The sequence below is a fragment of the Gallus gallus genome, chromosome 4 (genome assembly GCF_016699485.2).
Source record: "Gallus gallus isolate bGalGal1 chromosome 4, bGalGal1.mat.broiler.GRCg7b, whole genome shotgun sequence".
NCBI classification, from domain to species: Eukaryota; Metazoa; Chordata; class Aves; order Galliformes; family Phasianidae; genus Gallus; species Gallus gallus.
In genome coordinates, this window is record NC_052535.1 from 62,449,453 (window position 1) to 62,465,556 (window position 16,104).

At 38.0% G+C, this 16,104-nt stretch overlaps 1 protein-coding gene across 16 annotated transcripts in view; it reads left to right on the forward strand.

The window, feature by feature from the left end:
• Window positions 1-16,104, forward strand: part of MTUS1 (microtubule associated tumor suppressor 1) — a 111,832-nt gene that overhangs the window by 46,212 nt on the left and 49,516 nt on the right. For 15 of the 16 annotated variants that reach the window (XM_040699403.2, XM_046940361.1, XM_004935995.5 and 12 more), the window contains 3 exons: window positions 1,710-1,841; window positions 3,840-3,944; window positions 4,688-4,735. In XM_040699403.2, coding sequence (XP_040555337.1) covers window positions 1,710-1,841; window positions 3,840-3,944; window positions 4,688-4,735 — 285 coding nt within the window. Of the gene's footprint in view, window positions 1-1,709; window positions 1,842-3,839; window positions 3,945-4,687; window positions 4,736-15,530; window positions 15,986-16,104 lie in introns of those variants that run through there. The other variant, XM_004935997.5, reaches the window with a different exon arrangement.

Genomic DNA, 16,104 nt, shown 5'->3' on the forward strand with positions numbered 1-16,104 from the left:
CCTGCACCAGGAGTGCTCTTATCCCCAAAGTGTTACTTCCTTGGTGTGCTTGTGAATTATTGGAAAGCAGCACAACAGTTTATGGGCAGGCAGTAGCTGCCTGCAGTGAACTTTGAGCTAAAATTCTTAATTTAGTAGCTCCCAGAAAAAAATGGACTGCTTCAGAGCTCATGCTTTGTTAGAACAAGTTAACTTGAATCATATGCTGTTGGATGGGGTCAAATTCTACCAGAATGACTGCAGCACTGATGTATTATGCAGGTTGTTTCTCATGTATAAATTTTGGTTGCAGATGTTTAGTTGTTGTACTTTCAGAGGAGATCTATCTCCTTTATTTTAAAAACAAACAAACAAAAAAATAGAAAACTTTTGTCATGTACCTAAAAAGGAAAGAAGAAGGAGTTCTGTTCTTCCTTCCTGTTGTAAACGTACTGATTCCTGGTCAAGAAGCACTTTTCTGAAAGGCTTAACTCCTAGATGAATGATGCTACTGTACTTAAATTGACATGAAAGTAATCTTAAGGCTGCATTCGATCTTTTGATGAGTAGTATTAGATGTGTACTTCTGTTACCTTAGAATTAGCCTCCTAAAACACTAATCTGAAGCAAGCTTGATATTATATGAATCTACTTTTATTAATCTCTTTTCCTCCTGCTTCTCTTAATGAATTGTTGAAGAAACAAACAAAAAAAAACAAACAAAAAAGCAACAGCATGGCATCTATTCCAGAGTGATTTAGTTTTTGCTTATGCTCTGGTAAGTGTGATGTCAACTTCTTACTGTTAATGTGTCAGAATGCTGACTATCGCCATAACTTTCTGCTGTTTGAGCTGAAGTATTTTCAATCAGTACGTACTTCAGAAATCTTTTCATATTTCTTGCTGTAAAACTAAAACAAGACATTGTTTCTCCCCACATTTCAATTTTCTTTCTTGAGCTAAAGCTTTCTGTTGTGACACTAAACCAAACCTCTCTGAAGATCCACTGAAATGGAGTAAAACATCTTGAGCAGCAACTGCTCTGTTGGAAACCTGATTTTTTACATGTGACAGAAAATGTCCTGCTTTTCCTAATTTGAGTCTATCTGCTCCTCTGGTGAGAGAGGTATGTGTTGGATGGTCAACATCTAAGGACCTCTGCCATTGAGGAAATCACTTGTATGAATGTGTACTGCAGAACTTTTTTTTAAACCTTGTTTGGTAGCATGTATCTCTCTGTTGAAATGAGAAAGAAAAGGGAAAGATGCTGCTTGAGGCACTAATCTTTTTGTTTGTTTGTTTTTTGTTTAAAACAAAAAAAAACAGAACACACAAACCAATCAGTTCTGTGGCCAGGATGTCTTCAGACTGATCTTGGTTTAGTCAAACTGAAACATCTTCTACATTTGCTTTGTATGACATGGTAAAGCCTCTGTTCATGTATTGTTATCAGTATTCTCTTGCATATACCCACCTCCTGTGCAAAGTTCAAAGCCGTATGTCCAGTTCTGAGAAGCGTTTGCAACATCCAGGGACTAATCTGTTACAGTTGATCAGTCTGTACAGAAAATAACAAAAAAAGTTCATAATATTTGTATTCCAACTTTAGTTCTTCTAACTTAAATAATAAAATGAGTTCTTGTAACTTAAATAATAAAATGAGTTTAGGATTTAATTTTCTCCAAGCTAGCTACTTCCTTGACCAAATTCTCCATCATTCTCCCTTGTAGCTACAAGTGCCACAGTCATCATCAAGAATGGAGGATGGCCTTCAAAAGCCTGCCAGAATGGAACTTCGGGATCTGTCTCTTTGAAAGCAGTACCAAGACCTAGATTACTGTCATTGAAAGCAACTCCAAAAGGTATCTGAATCTGTAGCTACAGTGAAACTAAAGCTACTGCTGTTTCAGTGCCTTACCTTTTGCACCTGGCTGCCACCTGAAGTAATGAATATTTAGCAGTAGTCTACTGTGAGGAAGTAAAATCATATCAGTGCTTCAAGTTTTATAAGTTTTCATAAGAAAGCTAAAACATTCTTTGAATTGTTGTAATTGATTGGTTATTTCAGGCAAATGAGGAGGCAGTCTGCACTGTGATGTGGACTTACAAGAGCAGTATGGCTGTGCATAGTACTGGGAATAAATGCATTATGTGGTGGGTGTCATCATTCAAGTTTTACGTTATTCTAGTGTCTTTCTTTTTTGTCACAAAGCTCAGCCACAGACTCTGTAGCTGCTGCTCATCTGCAGGGTAGATCTACTTTGAATTTATCCTCTGGATATAGTTGTGCTTTTCCTAGTGCAGACTTGAGATTATATTTGCCCCTATCAGAACAGAAAGGACCTCACAGAATGGGAGTAACGCTTTGAATGAGATGTTACTAGATGAAGCCTCTTCTTGAATGAATGGCATTGTCTTAGCATTCAAAGGAAAGAACTGTGCTAACAGCTTACCTCTCTGAGCTTCTTTTTCTTGATATTCTCCTAACTGACTAAGAGGAAGTAGAAGTTTGCTTTGTTTTTAATGGAGGTAGATAATTGTGCTTCATCCTTTGGTGATAAAGGAAATTTAGTTAAAATGCACTTTCTGACCTTATCTTAGTGTTTTGGTTCCTGTTCCTGTTTGAGCTAGGACTTCTCTATAAGCCATCAGTGCTTTTCCACTCAAGCCACAAACAGCAGCTGACAACTCGTTCTCTGACCAAAATTAAAGGCATAATGGGAGCAGATAAATAAGCTTGTGCTCTCTGTCCCGTAAATCCTAGTTATAATCAGCTTGCTTCTGACCATCTTTGTGGTGAACTGGTTATTGTAATTGGATAAACCTAATTAAATACAATGCTTCTGCTTTAGGCTTAAGTTTTAAGCCTGCCAAATGTCATGCTATAATGACATGCTTTAAAATAGTAAACAGTGATAAGAGGCAGACATTGCCAGAAACTGTAAATCACTGACACAAACAAAAATTGTATGACTGCCTGACAAGCCGATGCTTTCTTTGTCAGGCCCGGGATAGGCAATGCAGTTGTTCATTGTTCAACAGCTTCAGTGATCTGGGTGCTGGAAGTGTGCCTTCAGCACCTCCAGGAGTGTTAAGGCCAGAAGTTGGTGTTCTCTCTCTCCTTGGCATTTGTGAAGCTCCACCTGTGCTGCTCTGTTTTGGGGCCTGCCCATTTCAAGAAGGTTATTTGGAAACAACAGACTTGGGAATACAGAGTGTTGGAGCACGTGACTTGTGATGAGAGGTTGAGGGAGTGAGGCTTGCTTAGTGAGGTGAAAGGAAGAGTAAGGGGAGGTATTCTAACAATCTGCAGTTACTTGAATGAAGACGACGATGCCAAACTCAGTAGTACCAGATAACATAGCAATAATCACAAATTATGGAGTGGAAGACCCAATATTTTGGGAAGAATTAGGAGGAAAAGTAGTACAGCACCACGTTGTCCAGTAGGGCCATAGGATCTCCATTCCTGGAAGTTTTCAGGACTCAGCCAGCTAAGTTCATCTTGGTGGAGGCTCTGCTCTAATGGGAGGCTGACAAGCTGGCTGACAAGTCACCTTTCCTGTAGTGTTTTGTTTGCAGCTGCTTAACTGACTTAAATAATACTATCTTAGTGCTAAGGTGAAGTCTTTCCTTTTTCTTCTCCTAAAAATCTTAAGATTATATTTTATTACTTCAGTAGTGGGTTCTGGTAAAAACAAAGTTGAGTTTAAATGTAGCCTTAAATTTTCTAGAAAGTGCCTCTTTTTGTATTTATTTGAGTAGATTTGTGCATTTGGTACTGTAAATATGTGATGTTAGGCATGTCTTTATTTGCTGGCATAGCTGTACTTTTAAACCTGACAAGTCTCTTCTTCTAGGAGCCAAGGCCAGGTGTGCTTCCCTGAACCAATGCACACCAAAATCATCTGGGCCGTTGCACTCAGCAAGGAAAGTCAGTGAGGTCAGAGGCAGTCAGTTACTGGGTAAAGTTATATTTTCAATTACATTCTTCTATCTATCCATCTTGAGAAAGAGGAGCTATGCTCTGTAACTTGAGCAATTGAGATGTCAGTCTGTTCTTTTCATGCGTACTTCACAGTATTGGAGATTGGCTCTACAAGATATTCCATATATGTTTGTTTATCTGGAGGTAAAAGTCACCGTACTTCAAGTTTAAACTTGCATCCTGTGAGGACTTGAAGCACTTGGTAACATCAAGTTGAATTATGTTCTGTAACCTGCTTATAAGATTGTGTACTTATAAGATAAAACTCAGACTGACATTTCCAAGTTTTTCTGTTTAATTTCAGCAATATTCTTGTGAGATCTTGCTGATCAGCTTTGACTATTTAGAGTAATATGTACTTAACTTTGCATTTCTGTATCAGATATTTGCTTTATCTTTAGTATTTAATTGAAATTAGTCATTTTTTAAATCAGATTGAATCAAAGAATATATCTGACTCTTCAGACAAATTAAGTAATAAAATATTTTCACTTTGGGAGCAAAGGTACACTTGCAGGAGGTTGAGGGAAACACGTACAGTTGTGGTACAAATCTTATTGACATACCTACTGTGATATGCATGCATGCAATCAGTCATCACAAGGATGAAACTAAAACTACGTTGATCATGAGGAAGTTATGTAGAAAGAGATTCAAAAGTGCAACTCTCTCCTTTACTGACTTGAAGCATAATTCTGCTTTCTGTTCTGAACATCATAGGTACTCCTGGAAAAAACAGACACCAAAGTTTGTCGACTTCTGGTTCTGGTGAGTTCTCTGAAAGTATTTTTACATACTCTGAAGTGGAATTTAAATTTGATTTACACATTATATTAGTATATTATTTCTATTCTTGGAAGAATAGTTCTGCAACAGAAATTCTGTGGACCATCACAGATTCTGGTTTCAACTGATAGAAGGTGAAGTCTTGTTTTGTCTACTTAATGTCTATTGGTTACCCAGTTTTTAGAGTATGCAGTCTGTTCTGTCTGTCAATCTCAGTTTCCAGTGAAGCATAAGAAGGTTTTAACACTAACAACAGGAGGAAAAAAAATGTGGTAATGAAACTTAGATGTAGATTTTGCTGTTTAGCCACACTGAAGTAAGTAATGATTAAAACTCGTGTGTTGTGGCTTTAACATAAATAGTCATGCAGAATAACAGGTTTTTCTGGAAGGTTCATGGTAGCTACCCTGTTAGTGTCAGCTGTCTGTGTTTCTGTCACTGCAGACTACACTTGAAGATGAAATTATCCAAACTTGTTAGTGCATGTGTCTGCTTGGATGGCAAGGGAGGAGTGGCAACTGATTATGTGGCAGATGGTGTTCCAAAATCCGGTGGAGTTCAAGGACTTCATCTTGTATTTGTTTTCAGTGGTTATGCCAGTCAGGGCACCTGGTACTAGTTTCTCTCTGCCTGGAGAGAGAGAGAGGCCTTCGGATGTCTATTCACAGAAATTTCTAGGGTTTTTTTTTTTTTAAGAGAATATGCAGTCAAAATTAGTTTCCTGAGCATCAGTGAGTACTTGCTGAATTAAAAGCTGCTTTTAATTACTGAAAAGCCCTTTTTAAAAAATAGTGAGGTTCACTGGGAAGACCTGTGTCCCCTGAGTGAGTAGCAGATGTCTTTCTCAAAGAGGTGCTGTAACTAATCAGGTGTTATGAATTTCAGTCTGGAGCTGTTGAATGAAACTATTCTGACCAGTCACTTGGGTACTGTGGTAGTATGTTTTTGTCTAACTGCATGCATGTGAGTCTAATGTTTTGCCTCTTACTTTTTTGTGTGTCAAGTGTCTGACTAGCAATCGTGACCAAGTGCTTTGCTTTAGATCTCTCATTATTACAAGTCAGCTCTTTGCTTATGTAACAAGACAAAGTGCTTATTCTCTTTGTTACTCTAACTGATATTTGCCTGAAGTAACATTTAGATACTGCCTGACAGTGCAATATCTAAACATGAGCTTGTGTATGTGGTCCTTTATACATAAAAGTGCAGAAGGTGATACTGCTAGGAAGAATATTTTGCTTAGTTAGGTTGAGGTAACTTGTGATAAGGGAGAAGCTGTGTTGTCTCTGGGCTAGAAACTTAATATGACTCTTTCTTAGAACTGTCACAGCACTTTTTCTATCTTTTCCATGCAAAAAAGCAGTGCTCCCTCACCCTTTTTGCAAGTTTAGTGTAATTTTTGTTATGATCCAACTTTTCCAAGCTCATACAGAATGTGACTGTGTATCTTTGAAGTATTATATTTGGTGTGTTATATTGGTGCATTAAAAATTTGACTGTAAAGTCTAAAATAGCCATAATGTTCAGTGATTTTTTTTGACAAATGTTCTTTAGCATCTTATTTTTGCCAGCTGAGTAGCTGTGTTTTAGTGTTTGTCTTACGAAACCTGTTTCTTGTAATGAATCAGCTTCCAAAATTAGGCAATGAACTTGTTAGACTTTCAAGTTAATGGCTTTGTAACTTATATAAAGCATTAGGATAATGTTCCACACAAGCTTTCTGATAGAGAAGCAAGACTTTTTTTTTTCCATCTTCACAGTTGCAGATAGTTTTTAACTACACAATAAAAATATTGTGTGGCTATTTGGATGTTCAGTGTACAGTGTCTTCCACTTTAAGACGGACTCTTTAAGAAGAGACAAATGATCTTTTTTGAAATGAACTGAAGTAATGCCAGCTGGTACCATGTAGAATGGAGCCCAATATCTTTTTTTCTTCTTTTAGTTGCCTTGATATTACAATGCAGCCTTGTTCTAATGATTGTATCTAGTTAAAGCTTTTGTTCTCTTATTTCATGGTTAACTCATTAGTTAACTCTACTACTTTTAGCCTCATTCAATGAGGGAGTTGAACGTCACTTCTGTTTTTTGCACATGTGCTCTGCCTGAAGAGTCAATACTGTAATGTCTTGAAACTGGACTTGGGGGGGGGGGGGGGGTGTAAATATTGATTACCCTATCAGTGCATTAATTGTTGAGCTCCTGTTAATATGTTCTCAAGGCTGAAAAAATAGCAAGCATTTATACAGTATCATTTTTGTTCAGGTTGTGCCTGTTATTCATTTTCCATTCATTTAAAGAAGTTGTAAAATGCCAGGATACGCTTGAAAAACAAGATGCAGCATGCTGCTAGCATGTCTGTAGACCTGGAGAGACTAGTTATTTGGTACTGTTCATTTTTTGTTTCTGGTAAAACATAAGGGTCCCTTTTCTCAACTCTGTTTCTCATTGGTGATCTTCCAGTGGATCAATACATTTCTACATGCTCTGTGGCTTATTTTATAACACTGGCATAACTGCCAAGGGAAAATGGATTTCTTGGGCAAAATATGTTTTATTACTTTTTAACTTGCTAATTTTGGATCACAGTGTATTTGTATGCTGAATGTAATATCTTATTGTAATTATGACTAAAACAGTTGCCTCTTGTGAGCTGTAACTTTGAGCTAGATGCAGAACTTCCTTTGAAATGCTTTCAGTTGGTGCTCTTTCCTTTGTTTCTCCAGGCCTCCCTGTAGGAACAGTCATCTACCTCTAATAGCTGGGCAGTATACTACAATGTACATAGGAAGTGAATATTTAAATCTCATCTCCATTCTTGACTGAAGGTTAGAGAAAGTAATGGTACAGTGATCTCTTTTTGCAAGTAAATGTCTTTTTTGGCAGTTCCAAAAGTAAAGCTATTATTTTAGGAATGAAGCACCAAAATCTTTGTTGGGAACCATTATCCTTCTGTCCAGTGACTCTGAAAGGGGCATATGGTTTACTATGGATAATTTGTGCTTGTGGCACAGCAGTGTTGTCAGGAAAGCTAGGGCAACTGTTGGATAATACCATTAGGTATTATCAGATAAGAATAGTGTGACTTATGTCATACTTACCTCTGTTGTGATAGAGCATGTGTACTGGAACCAGTTACTAAAGAAGGCTAGAGGAGCAGAGAAAAACAGTCTTCATTCAGAATCTGTACACACTACATCAGGAAAGATGATGCTCCACTTAAGAGTTTAAAAAGCTGCTTGTTTTAATTAAATAATCTGTGAGAAATATAACAGTGGGGAGGAAATGACTTCAGTCAGGTGGCTTATTGCAAAAAATGAATGATAGTGTTGGTATGATTTTAACAGTTCATGAAGATCTCTCTTGGAACAGGCTGATACAGGTGGTTGCTGCTGGCTTTTCACTGAAACTGATACAATGGAATAGGATGCATTTACTAACACGATACTGTAGTTCAAAGCAAAGTTTATGGAGAATACTTCTAGAGATTCAGTTTCTTTTGTGCTCTGTTTAAATCCGGAGGAAGCAGAAGGTAAACGTCTGTTTCTTTTTATCCTAGAGATTCCTTGATAGAAAGGTAACCCTTAAAATACTTGCACTTTTGGTGTCTAGAAAGCAAATAAAGCAAAAATACCCTTGCAAGTCTTAAAATACATCATGATCCATGTATTTGTAAATACAAGCGTAAGTGTCCTTTAAAAATGTGTAAGTTTTCTTTTAAAAATTAGAAAAAATTAAAACTGAGAGCTGATTGAGTGTTGTTATGAATGTCATTTGCTTAGGTCTTCTGTGACTGCTTTGATTTAATTTACCATTATTGGTTTTCAGCATGGTAATGGCAGGTTACCCTACTGATGAGGGATGTCTGGTTGAGCAGCTTATTAGCTGTTTTTCCATTGTTTCTTCTTAGATCTCAAGGGCTTTCTTGGTATGATGTGGGTTTTGTTTTTGTTTGTGTGTTTTCTTTGTCTGGAGACAGACTTTTGAAATCTGAAATTTGAGAAACTGTCAAAGTAGAGTTGCATGGATACTTAAAAAGACCTTGATGTGCTTGCAAACAGAAGTGTTCATAGTTGGTCATTGGGTAAGACTGGGGAGCTCAAGTGAGCTAAAAACATGATAGGAAGAACAGTGCTTTTGATGACAGTTCTAATTATAGATAATGAAACTGGTATTGAACAAAACAGGCAAAGGACAGCAAACTGCTTCTGTCTCAGTAAGATGAGCACTTATTTTTGGTTATACCTTACTACTCACTTTCAATGCACTTTCCCAGGTATATGATATAAATGTTATCAGGATTGTTGAGATCTCATTTTTCTTGAAGATCTAATTCTGCAAGGTTATTAAATGTGTAATAATCTTCAGTTTGGAAGAATGTCATTCATATAAAAAATAAAATTCAAGTGGTCTTAAGTTGCTTTAAAAGTAACACCCAAAAGTTTTGATAGAGAACTTTGCAGTTCTCTTTGAGAATTTGTAACAAACTGTATGTCAGTAGTGTAAGTAATTGTTTCATATATCCATTTAAGAAAAAAAAAGGATTCTGTGTAGTCTGGCATTTTTGTAGAAAGCAAAACTTGTTCTTGAACCAATTCAGCTTTTCTTTCAGTGTCTCCTAATGTTTTACCCTGCTGGGCTTGAGAAATAAATTATGTCCAGAATAATTCAAGAAAACACTTGAGAATATTTCTATGGAGTTGAAACAGTAACAGTGTTAGATTTAGTATGTGTTTAATGATCACAGATAATATTTTACAGCTTGGAAATTGTAGGGCTTTTTCTTCTTTCTCTCTTGACACGTAACAAAAAGATCAAGTTTAAACATTATGAAGTTATTAGTACTGTGCATTGGACTGTTTGTTGCCTTTATAGCTGCAATAAAGAGACTGCTATGGTCTTCTTTTTGTTGTTTTCCATCTGTGTGAACTATGAGGACTATCTGAATGACGTCACTGTCTCATGATCTGGCCTTAGAATGCTTACAAGCTAATAAAGAATGTTCGTATAAACATGGAACAAAATAGTTTAAGTGGTTTAGCTATTACATGTGGACTGACAGTAAAAACAGGTTCATTTTCTTACCTCTACAGAAATGCAGAATTAAGTTACATCTATGAGAATTAATTTATTAAAAGCCTTTTGTAGCATAACCCAAATGGTGTCCATACTACAAGACCAATTTCAGATGTAAACACTTCTAAGAAAGGACACTTTCTCTTAATTGAAGGTTAAATATTTCGGTTATATTTGTTATTATTCTAAAAATTCTGCGAGGAAAATTACTCTCTAGCTTAGGGCAGCCATATTCCAAACTCTTGATAATGCAGAAATGTTCTGACTTCTTGCTGTGGGAATGTGTATGTCACTTTCATGAGCACAGAGCTGCAGATTTCTCACAGTTGTTTATTAAATATTAATATTAAATATTAACAGGACAGCCTCTGTATGAGCAGAGGGACAACTAAAATGGACTCTGCAGATTGTATAAGCTCAGTTACAGCTGATACTTCAAGAACACTTTCAAGTGCTGGAAGGGGAAGTTCAAGTCTTTTCTAGCCTGTGAGCCTGTCATCATGGCTTTAAATTATGTATGTTATTAGGATTAGTCATAGCTGATGGCTCTCTGATTCTGTGATGGTTTTTATTACCATCTGTCTGAACTAGTTCTAAAATATCTAAATTCTCACTGTTTCTTTTTCTTTTCAGTAGTGAAGGGGCAGTAAAATTTTATTTTGTGAAGAGACGTTACAGCTTTGACTGACCATCAGCTTTAGTGATGAACTGTTTTCATTTTGTTATTTTCAACTGAATTGCTGTATGCTATGCTAAACTGTGTCATGTTACTGGAAATGCCACCCTAGAACTTCCTTCTTGTGGTAGTATCTTCATTTCCTTCCCTCTATAGTTTGATAATGGTATGGATCACTTCTGATTATCTGAGAGGTTAGTTTTGTGTTTTGTTTGTTTTTGTTATGGTTGTTTTTTTTTTTCTTACTCCTTCAAGTTTCTCAAATTATGCATGTTGTTTTATGTGTTTGCAGTAGACACAGTAGACACTGTAAATAACCAGGTGTTACTGAACTCTTTTTTTTTTTTTAAGTTACTTTGAAGCTCTCGGAGACACTGTGTTATTCCTTTTAGCTTTCTTTAAGTCCTTTAAGTCCCTGAAGTTTTTAAGATATATTTTCAGCAGATAAAGTAGCTGCCCCTGTTGCTGTCATCCCCTCTGTTAGGGATCTAAGTTGATGTTAATGTAACATTTCAAAGACCATAGAACTGTCCCAGAAACACAGAACTTGTGCGTTTAGTGTGCAAGATAATTACACAGCATCCAAACTGAATATGTCTGTATTTTTATTTGCACACCTGGGTGTACAGTGAATGTATGAAGCCTACAAAAGTTGAGTGTAACGCTTGTGATGAGCTGACTTGGGTTTTCTCAGTGAACCTTGGGAGCTCTAGGCTGATAAATGACTGGTGTATCTTAGGAGATGTACCGTTCTAGATTGTCCTTATTTGTAGTGTTGATTTTCAGTAGGGATTGTCTGCATACTGACTGTCATGAGGCTGTAGATGAAGAGCAGTTGTGCAGTGCATGTCCACTGGTATTATGTGAATAAAGCAATTAGTACTTGTAGATCTGTAGGCTGTGACCCCAATTAAAAAAAAACAAACAAAAAAACCCCTACCACCTTATTTTCACTGTTTCCTGGGGCCAGCGCTCACAAAGGCTCTTGTATGCACCTAGCCTGTTGCTATACAGCATAAGTCTCTAGTACTGAAGTAGCCGTTTTGTTTTTTTTCTAACACATCTGGGTAGATCTTTGAAACTTCATATTTTAAGGAACATTGCTCTAGTAGGAGTGAGATTTTTCACTGTAGCCTAGTAGCAGTTTTGCTTTGAAGTAGTGAAGCACAGACTTTGAGGAAGTCTATCAGAAATGCCATCTTAGAAGGGACATCTTGTACATGGAAAACAATTTGCAGATTCATTAAGTCAGAAGTTAAAAATGAAATTATTCTTGTGATGTTTGTTGCCATTGTGTTTTCTGAAAGAGGGCGGATGATGTAAATGTCACTGCTGTTGCATGAAAGATGCAAACCAGCCTGATTTCTGTATCTATTTGCTTGGAAATTCATTGCAGCATCACCTTCTGTTTGAAAAAGCTGCTGAATTTATAATAGTTAAAAGTTTTGTAGTAGAAGAAAACTAAACTATTTACTGTTTCAGTTCCTGTTCTGTGGCAGGATGAGGTTGGCTTTCTTCTTCAGGTGAGGCTTTGAGCTTAATGTCCCAGAGCTGCGAGCTGTGGAGCATGGCAGTGTGCATTGCTGCCTGCAGGAAGATGAGTTTTTTGAGCTGGAGCACTGGCTGGAGCAAAATGATCAAATGGAACTGATGAGGAAGTGGTAACTTTCCAGAAAGAAAATCTAGGTCACACATTACCCTTTTACTCCTAGTAGCCTTTTGCTTCTCTGCTCCCTTTGCATAAGCAGTCAGCTCTCAATTCTTGAATTAAAGCATGCCAGTAATATCCATCTGCTCAGCACTGCCTGTGCTGTCTTGTGACATGGAGCCATTTGTCTTCTGCCTGGGCATCTCAGATCTAAAGCTCTGGCCTCTGATTTAGACTTGTTTGCCATGAGACACTCACCCTGCTCAGAGGCTTTCTTAGTGATACAAGAAGAAACAGAGGCAAGAGAATTGTGTCCAGATACTGGAGAATTGGACTTGCAAGGCTGAATTTAGAGCCTGCAGATACCAGTGTCCTCTGCTTTTTTGTCACATTGCTAGCTTTCCCCAGGGAGTGGCAGATGCACTAAATCTGCCAGGATTAAAATAGATCTCTCCCCACCATCAATCTGATCGTGTCATTAGGTATTAATGCATTTAGCAACCTAGAGTGAATTATGTGATTGTAACGGTACAGAGTCTTTTGCTTTTCCCAGGAAGGAAAGACAGTAGTGAAGTGCTAGTAAATAAAATGACAGACCTTTTCTCCTCTGTCTGTGCTGTGTATCACTTGCTATTTTAACTATTTTCTGGTGCTATTTTCTATAGCCTTTATCTGCTGTAGAAGATCTCTCAGATCCTCATATTATGCCTGAAATGTAGAGAGTGCATGTTCCTGTCATGCTGTGCTTGGATCCTGTGAAGCATGTCTCTGGCCTTGTGCCCTGTTGACACAAGATGGTCATAGGAGCACAAATACTGATCTGGAGGAGCCATTTTCCTAAGAAAACAACACTGACAGATGTGCAGTCTGTGAAGTTTACAGTGGAGTAAGACGGATCTGCAAATACTGCATTGGAGGAACCCTTTTGTGTTAAACTTCTAATAGAAGCTATCTATTCAATAGGGTCAACAGTCTTCTTGCAAGCTGCTTGTCAGAGCTCCCTGAATGTTGCATGCTAGTTGACATCCTTCTAGTACTTTTCATTGGTGCTGTCAGGTCATTCAACTGCATAAAGCAGTCTTATTTTAGGTCATGGGGTTTGACAGGATTCCTAGAGCCTAAAAAGGCTTTTTTGTTTTGTTAAAAAAAAAAAAAAAGTGAAAAAACAATACCTATAGTATATCTGTTTCTTTATGGCCTATTTCTATCAAGCTAAAGCTAGGAACGTATTATTTGTTTGTCTCTGTAAGAGATGCTTCGGTGTCTGGTGCAAGAGTTTTCATGTCTGTATAGAGCTTTTCTTTGTTCATATTTTGCCTTGTGATTCATTTCTTCCTCTATCTTCAAACTGGTTCATTACATCATGCTTGCCCTCTAGAGATTCTTTGTTTTAGCTCCTTTTTCTGGGAAGGAAGTTAAAGGTTCACTGGGGTACTTCTACTAATTTTGTTTTTACAGGCTGATGGGGAGTTCTTTAACATATTCTCTCAGGCACTGTTGCAAACATGGAGAGAATGGTGGTTTAGGTTTTGGGGTTTTTTTTTAGGTGGATTTTTCTTTTCGAACGTGATTAGACTGTTTCTCTCTTTGTGAAGACAGTATCAAATCCAAATGGGTAGAGAAATATTTACTTCATGAAGCAGTCCCTCTCTTGGAGAGTCATGATAGGTAAGAAGGAAACAGAAGAGAGTTCCTGTGGGTGCTCAGAGAGGAGAGGAAAACCTGATATATTGGGTGTTGAGTGGTGCTGGAAAGCTGTCTGTCAGCCAAATCGAAATCTCAAGATGTCTTCTTCAAAGGAGGATTTTGCAATAGTGATCTAATATTTGAAGAGGTGGCCTAATGAGCTATGGTGAGTACACAAGGCTACTGTATAGGTTATAACAAGCCTTATGGCTTACCATTGTGTGCTGTTTCCAAGCATAGGAGCCTGTAATCATCCAGCACAGGAGGGATCATCACCTCCTTGGATGGTTGTGCTGAATTAAGAGAGGTCTGCACTTGCAGGGCATTGCAAAGATGCATGAATCCATATTGTTAGTGCCAAAGGTTAGCAAACTCAAAGGAATCTGTGAAGATTTTATTGCAATAAAATCATGCGTACACTGCTGTGTGCAGAGACTGCCCTGGGAACCAAACTAAAAAGCTACTTATATCTTCATTTCTAATGACTTTGTGCAGACTGAAGGTATAGTGTTACAGTATTTCAAAGCCAGTGGTGCATCACCATGCTGGGAAATAGATACTTTGATATGCTATGGTAAAACATTGAGCAATGTTCTTGCACTGTGTGCAGTGGAGGTTGGTTTAGCAGATCCGATATCTTGATGAAGGGCTGCAGTTCTTTGGGTGTGCTTAGTGAGCTGCTTCACTGTTACTGCCCTGGCTTGCGTGACGCTAGAAAGATCTGGAGCTCAAATACAACAACAAAATGCTATTTTTAGTTCTAGCAACACTGGAGGATTTAAAATGTTGTGCATTTTGAGCAAGCAACACATTGCTACAGACCTATCACGTTTTAGTAAGAAGAGGATTTCACCAGTAGGATGAGATCTGTCAGTGTGATTACGTTTGCTGTGGGTGATACGTGCTTCAGAACAAGTTGGCTTAATGGCTTCTGAAACTGGAAGAGCTATCTGAGGGCTGGATGCTAGAGAACGTTGGCTGTAGCCTGATGAAATGGTAGGAGTGGAGCATCAGTGCAAAAGTATTTTGATTTTGTTATCTCTTTAAAATAAATAAAAAAGAAAGATATCAATTTTCTTCACCAGAACCTGAATGCAAACTGAAAAGGAGCTGCCAGCTCTTACTGTTCTGCATTCTGTGTTGGCTTGAGTGGTCCCTGCTTCTGTGCCTGCCCAGCAGCGTTTAGGTGCATCCAAACTCAGCTGGCTGTGATCTGTTTTGGTATGAAATAGATGCTTGCTTCCATGCACCTCTCTGGATAAATGGAAGCATCTGCAGTGCTGAGCTGAACAGTACTTTCTTTAAGCAGATCTCAAACAGTGAATTGCTCATACAGAGCAGATATGTTTGTGCATTAGTTAAGATGTTAAATGCTGACATATTTAGCGCCAGAAGAAAAACTCTGGTAGAAAATGTTAGCTGATGAGTATATTTTGATACATCCCTGTCAATTGTAACAAACTGTTTGAAAAACGCAGCCTGAAGTGATCCTTGCTAAGGAAAGAGAGCTGCCAAATGTGTCCAGGAATATTCAAGTAGTCTCCCCGGTAGTCTCTGAAGAACAATTACACGGTCTGTGACACTGCTGGATGATACATTCATCTGGGGAGACCACCCACTTCCTCCTCCTCCTCCTCCCTCTCCTCCTCCCTTTTCCTCCCGTTGTAGCTCCCGGTCCCACAGAGTCCCGTAGCAGATTAAGCGTGAACACTGTGATGTAATTCAGAGGCTGTTTGTTTTCCAAATCACTAAGTCGATTTTATTCTGAGGACAAGCTTTGTTTCTACAACATCTGGTGGGGAGAAGCTGCCAGCAGCATTTACGCTGTGGATGTCTGCCTTTTCTGCTTTTGCTTGTCTGTACATAAGGAATAAGGGCAAAGGAGTGGAGATCTGATTATTTCTTCAAGGTTGTTTTCTTTAGCAAGAATTGCTTGACTTCTGCCAGCGGTGATTTAAAAGCATAGTATGTAACACTACATGGAGGCTGTTTCTTGCTCGCTTATCTTCTAATTGCACTGAAGACATGTTATGGTCCCCGAAATTTTCCTTATCCAACATGCGTATACGACTGACAGCGAAGGGATTGCTTCGAAACATTCGTCTCCCTTCTGGCTATAAGAAAAGCACTGTTATATTTCACACAGGTTTGTATTTTTCATATAACAATTAGAGCATGCACTGGGTGATATCTTGCTTACTTCAGCAGCAGTTTATTTTTAGCAAATAGCAACCATTTGGGGCATAAAAGTTTTTGAATTACACT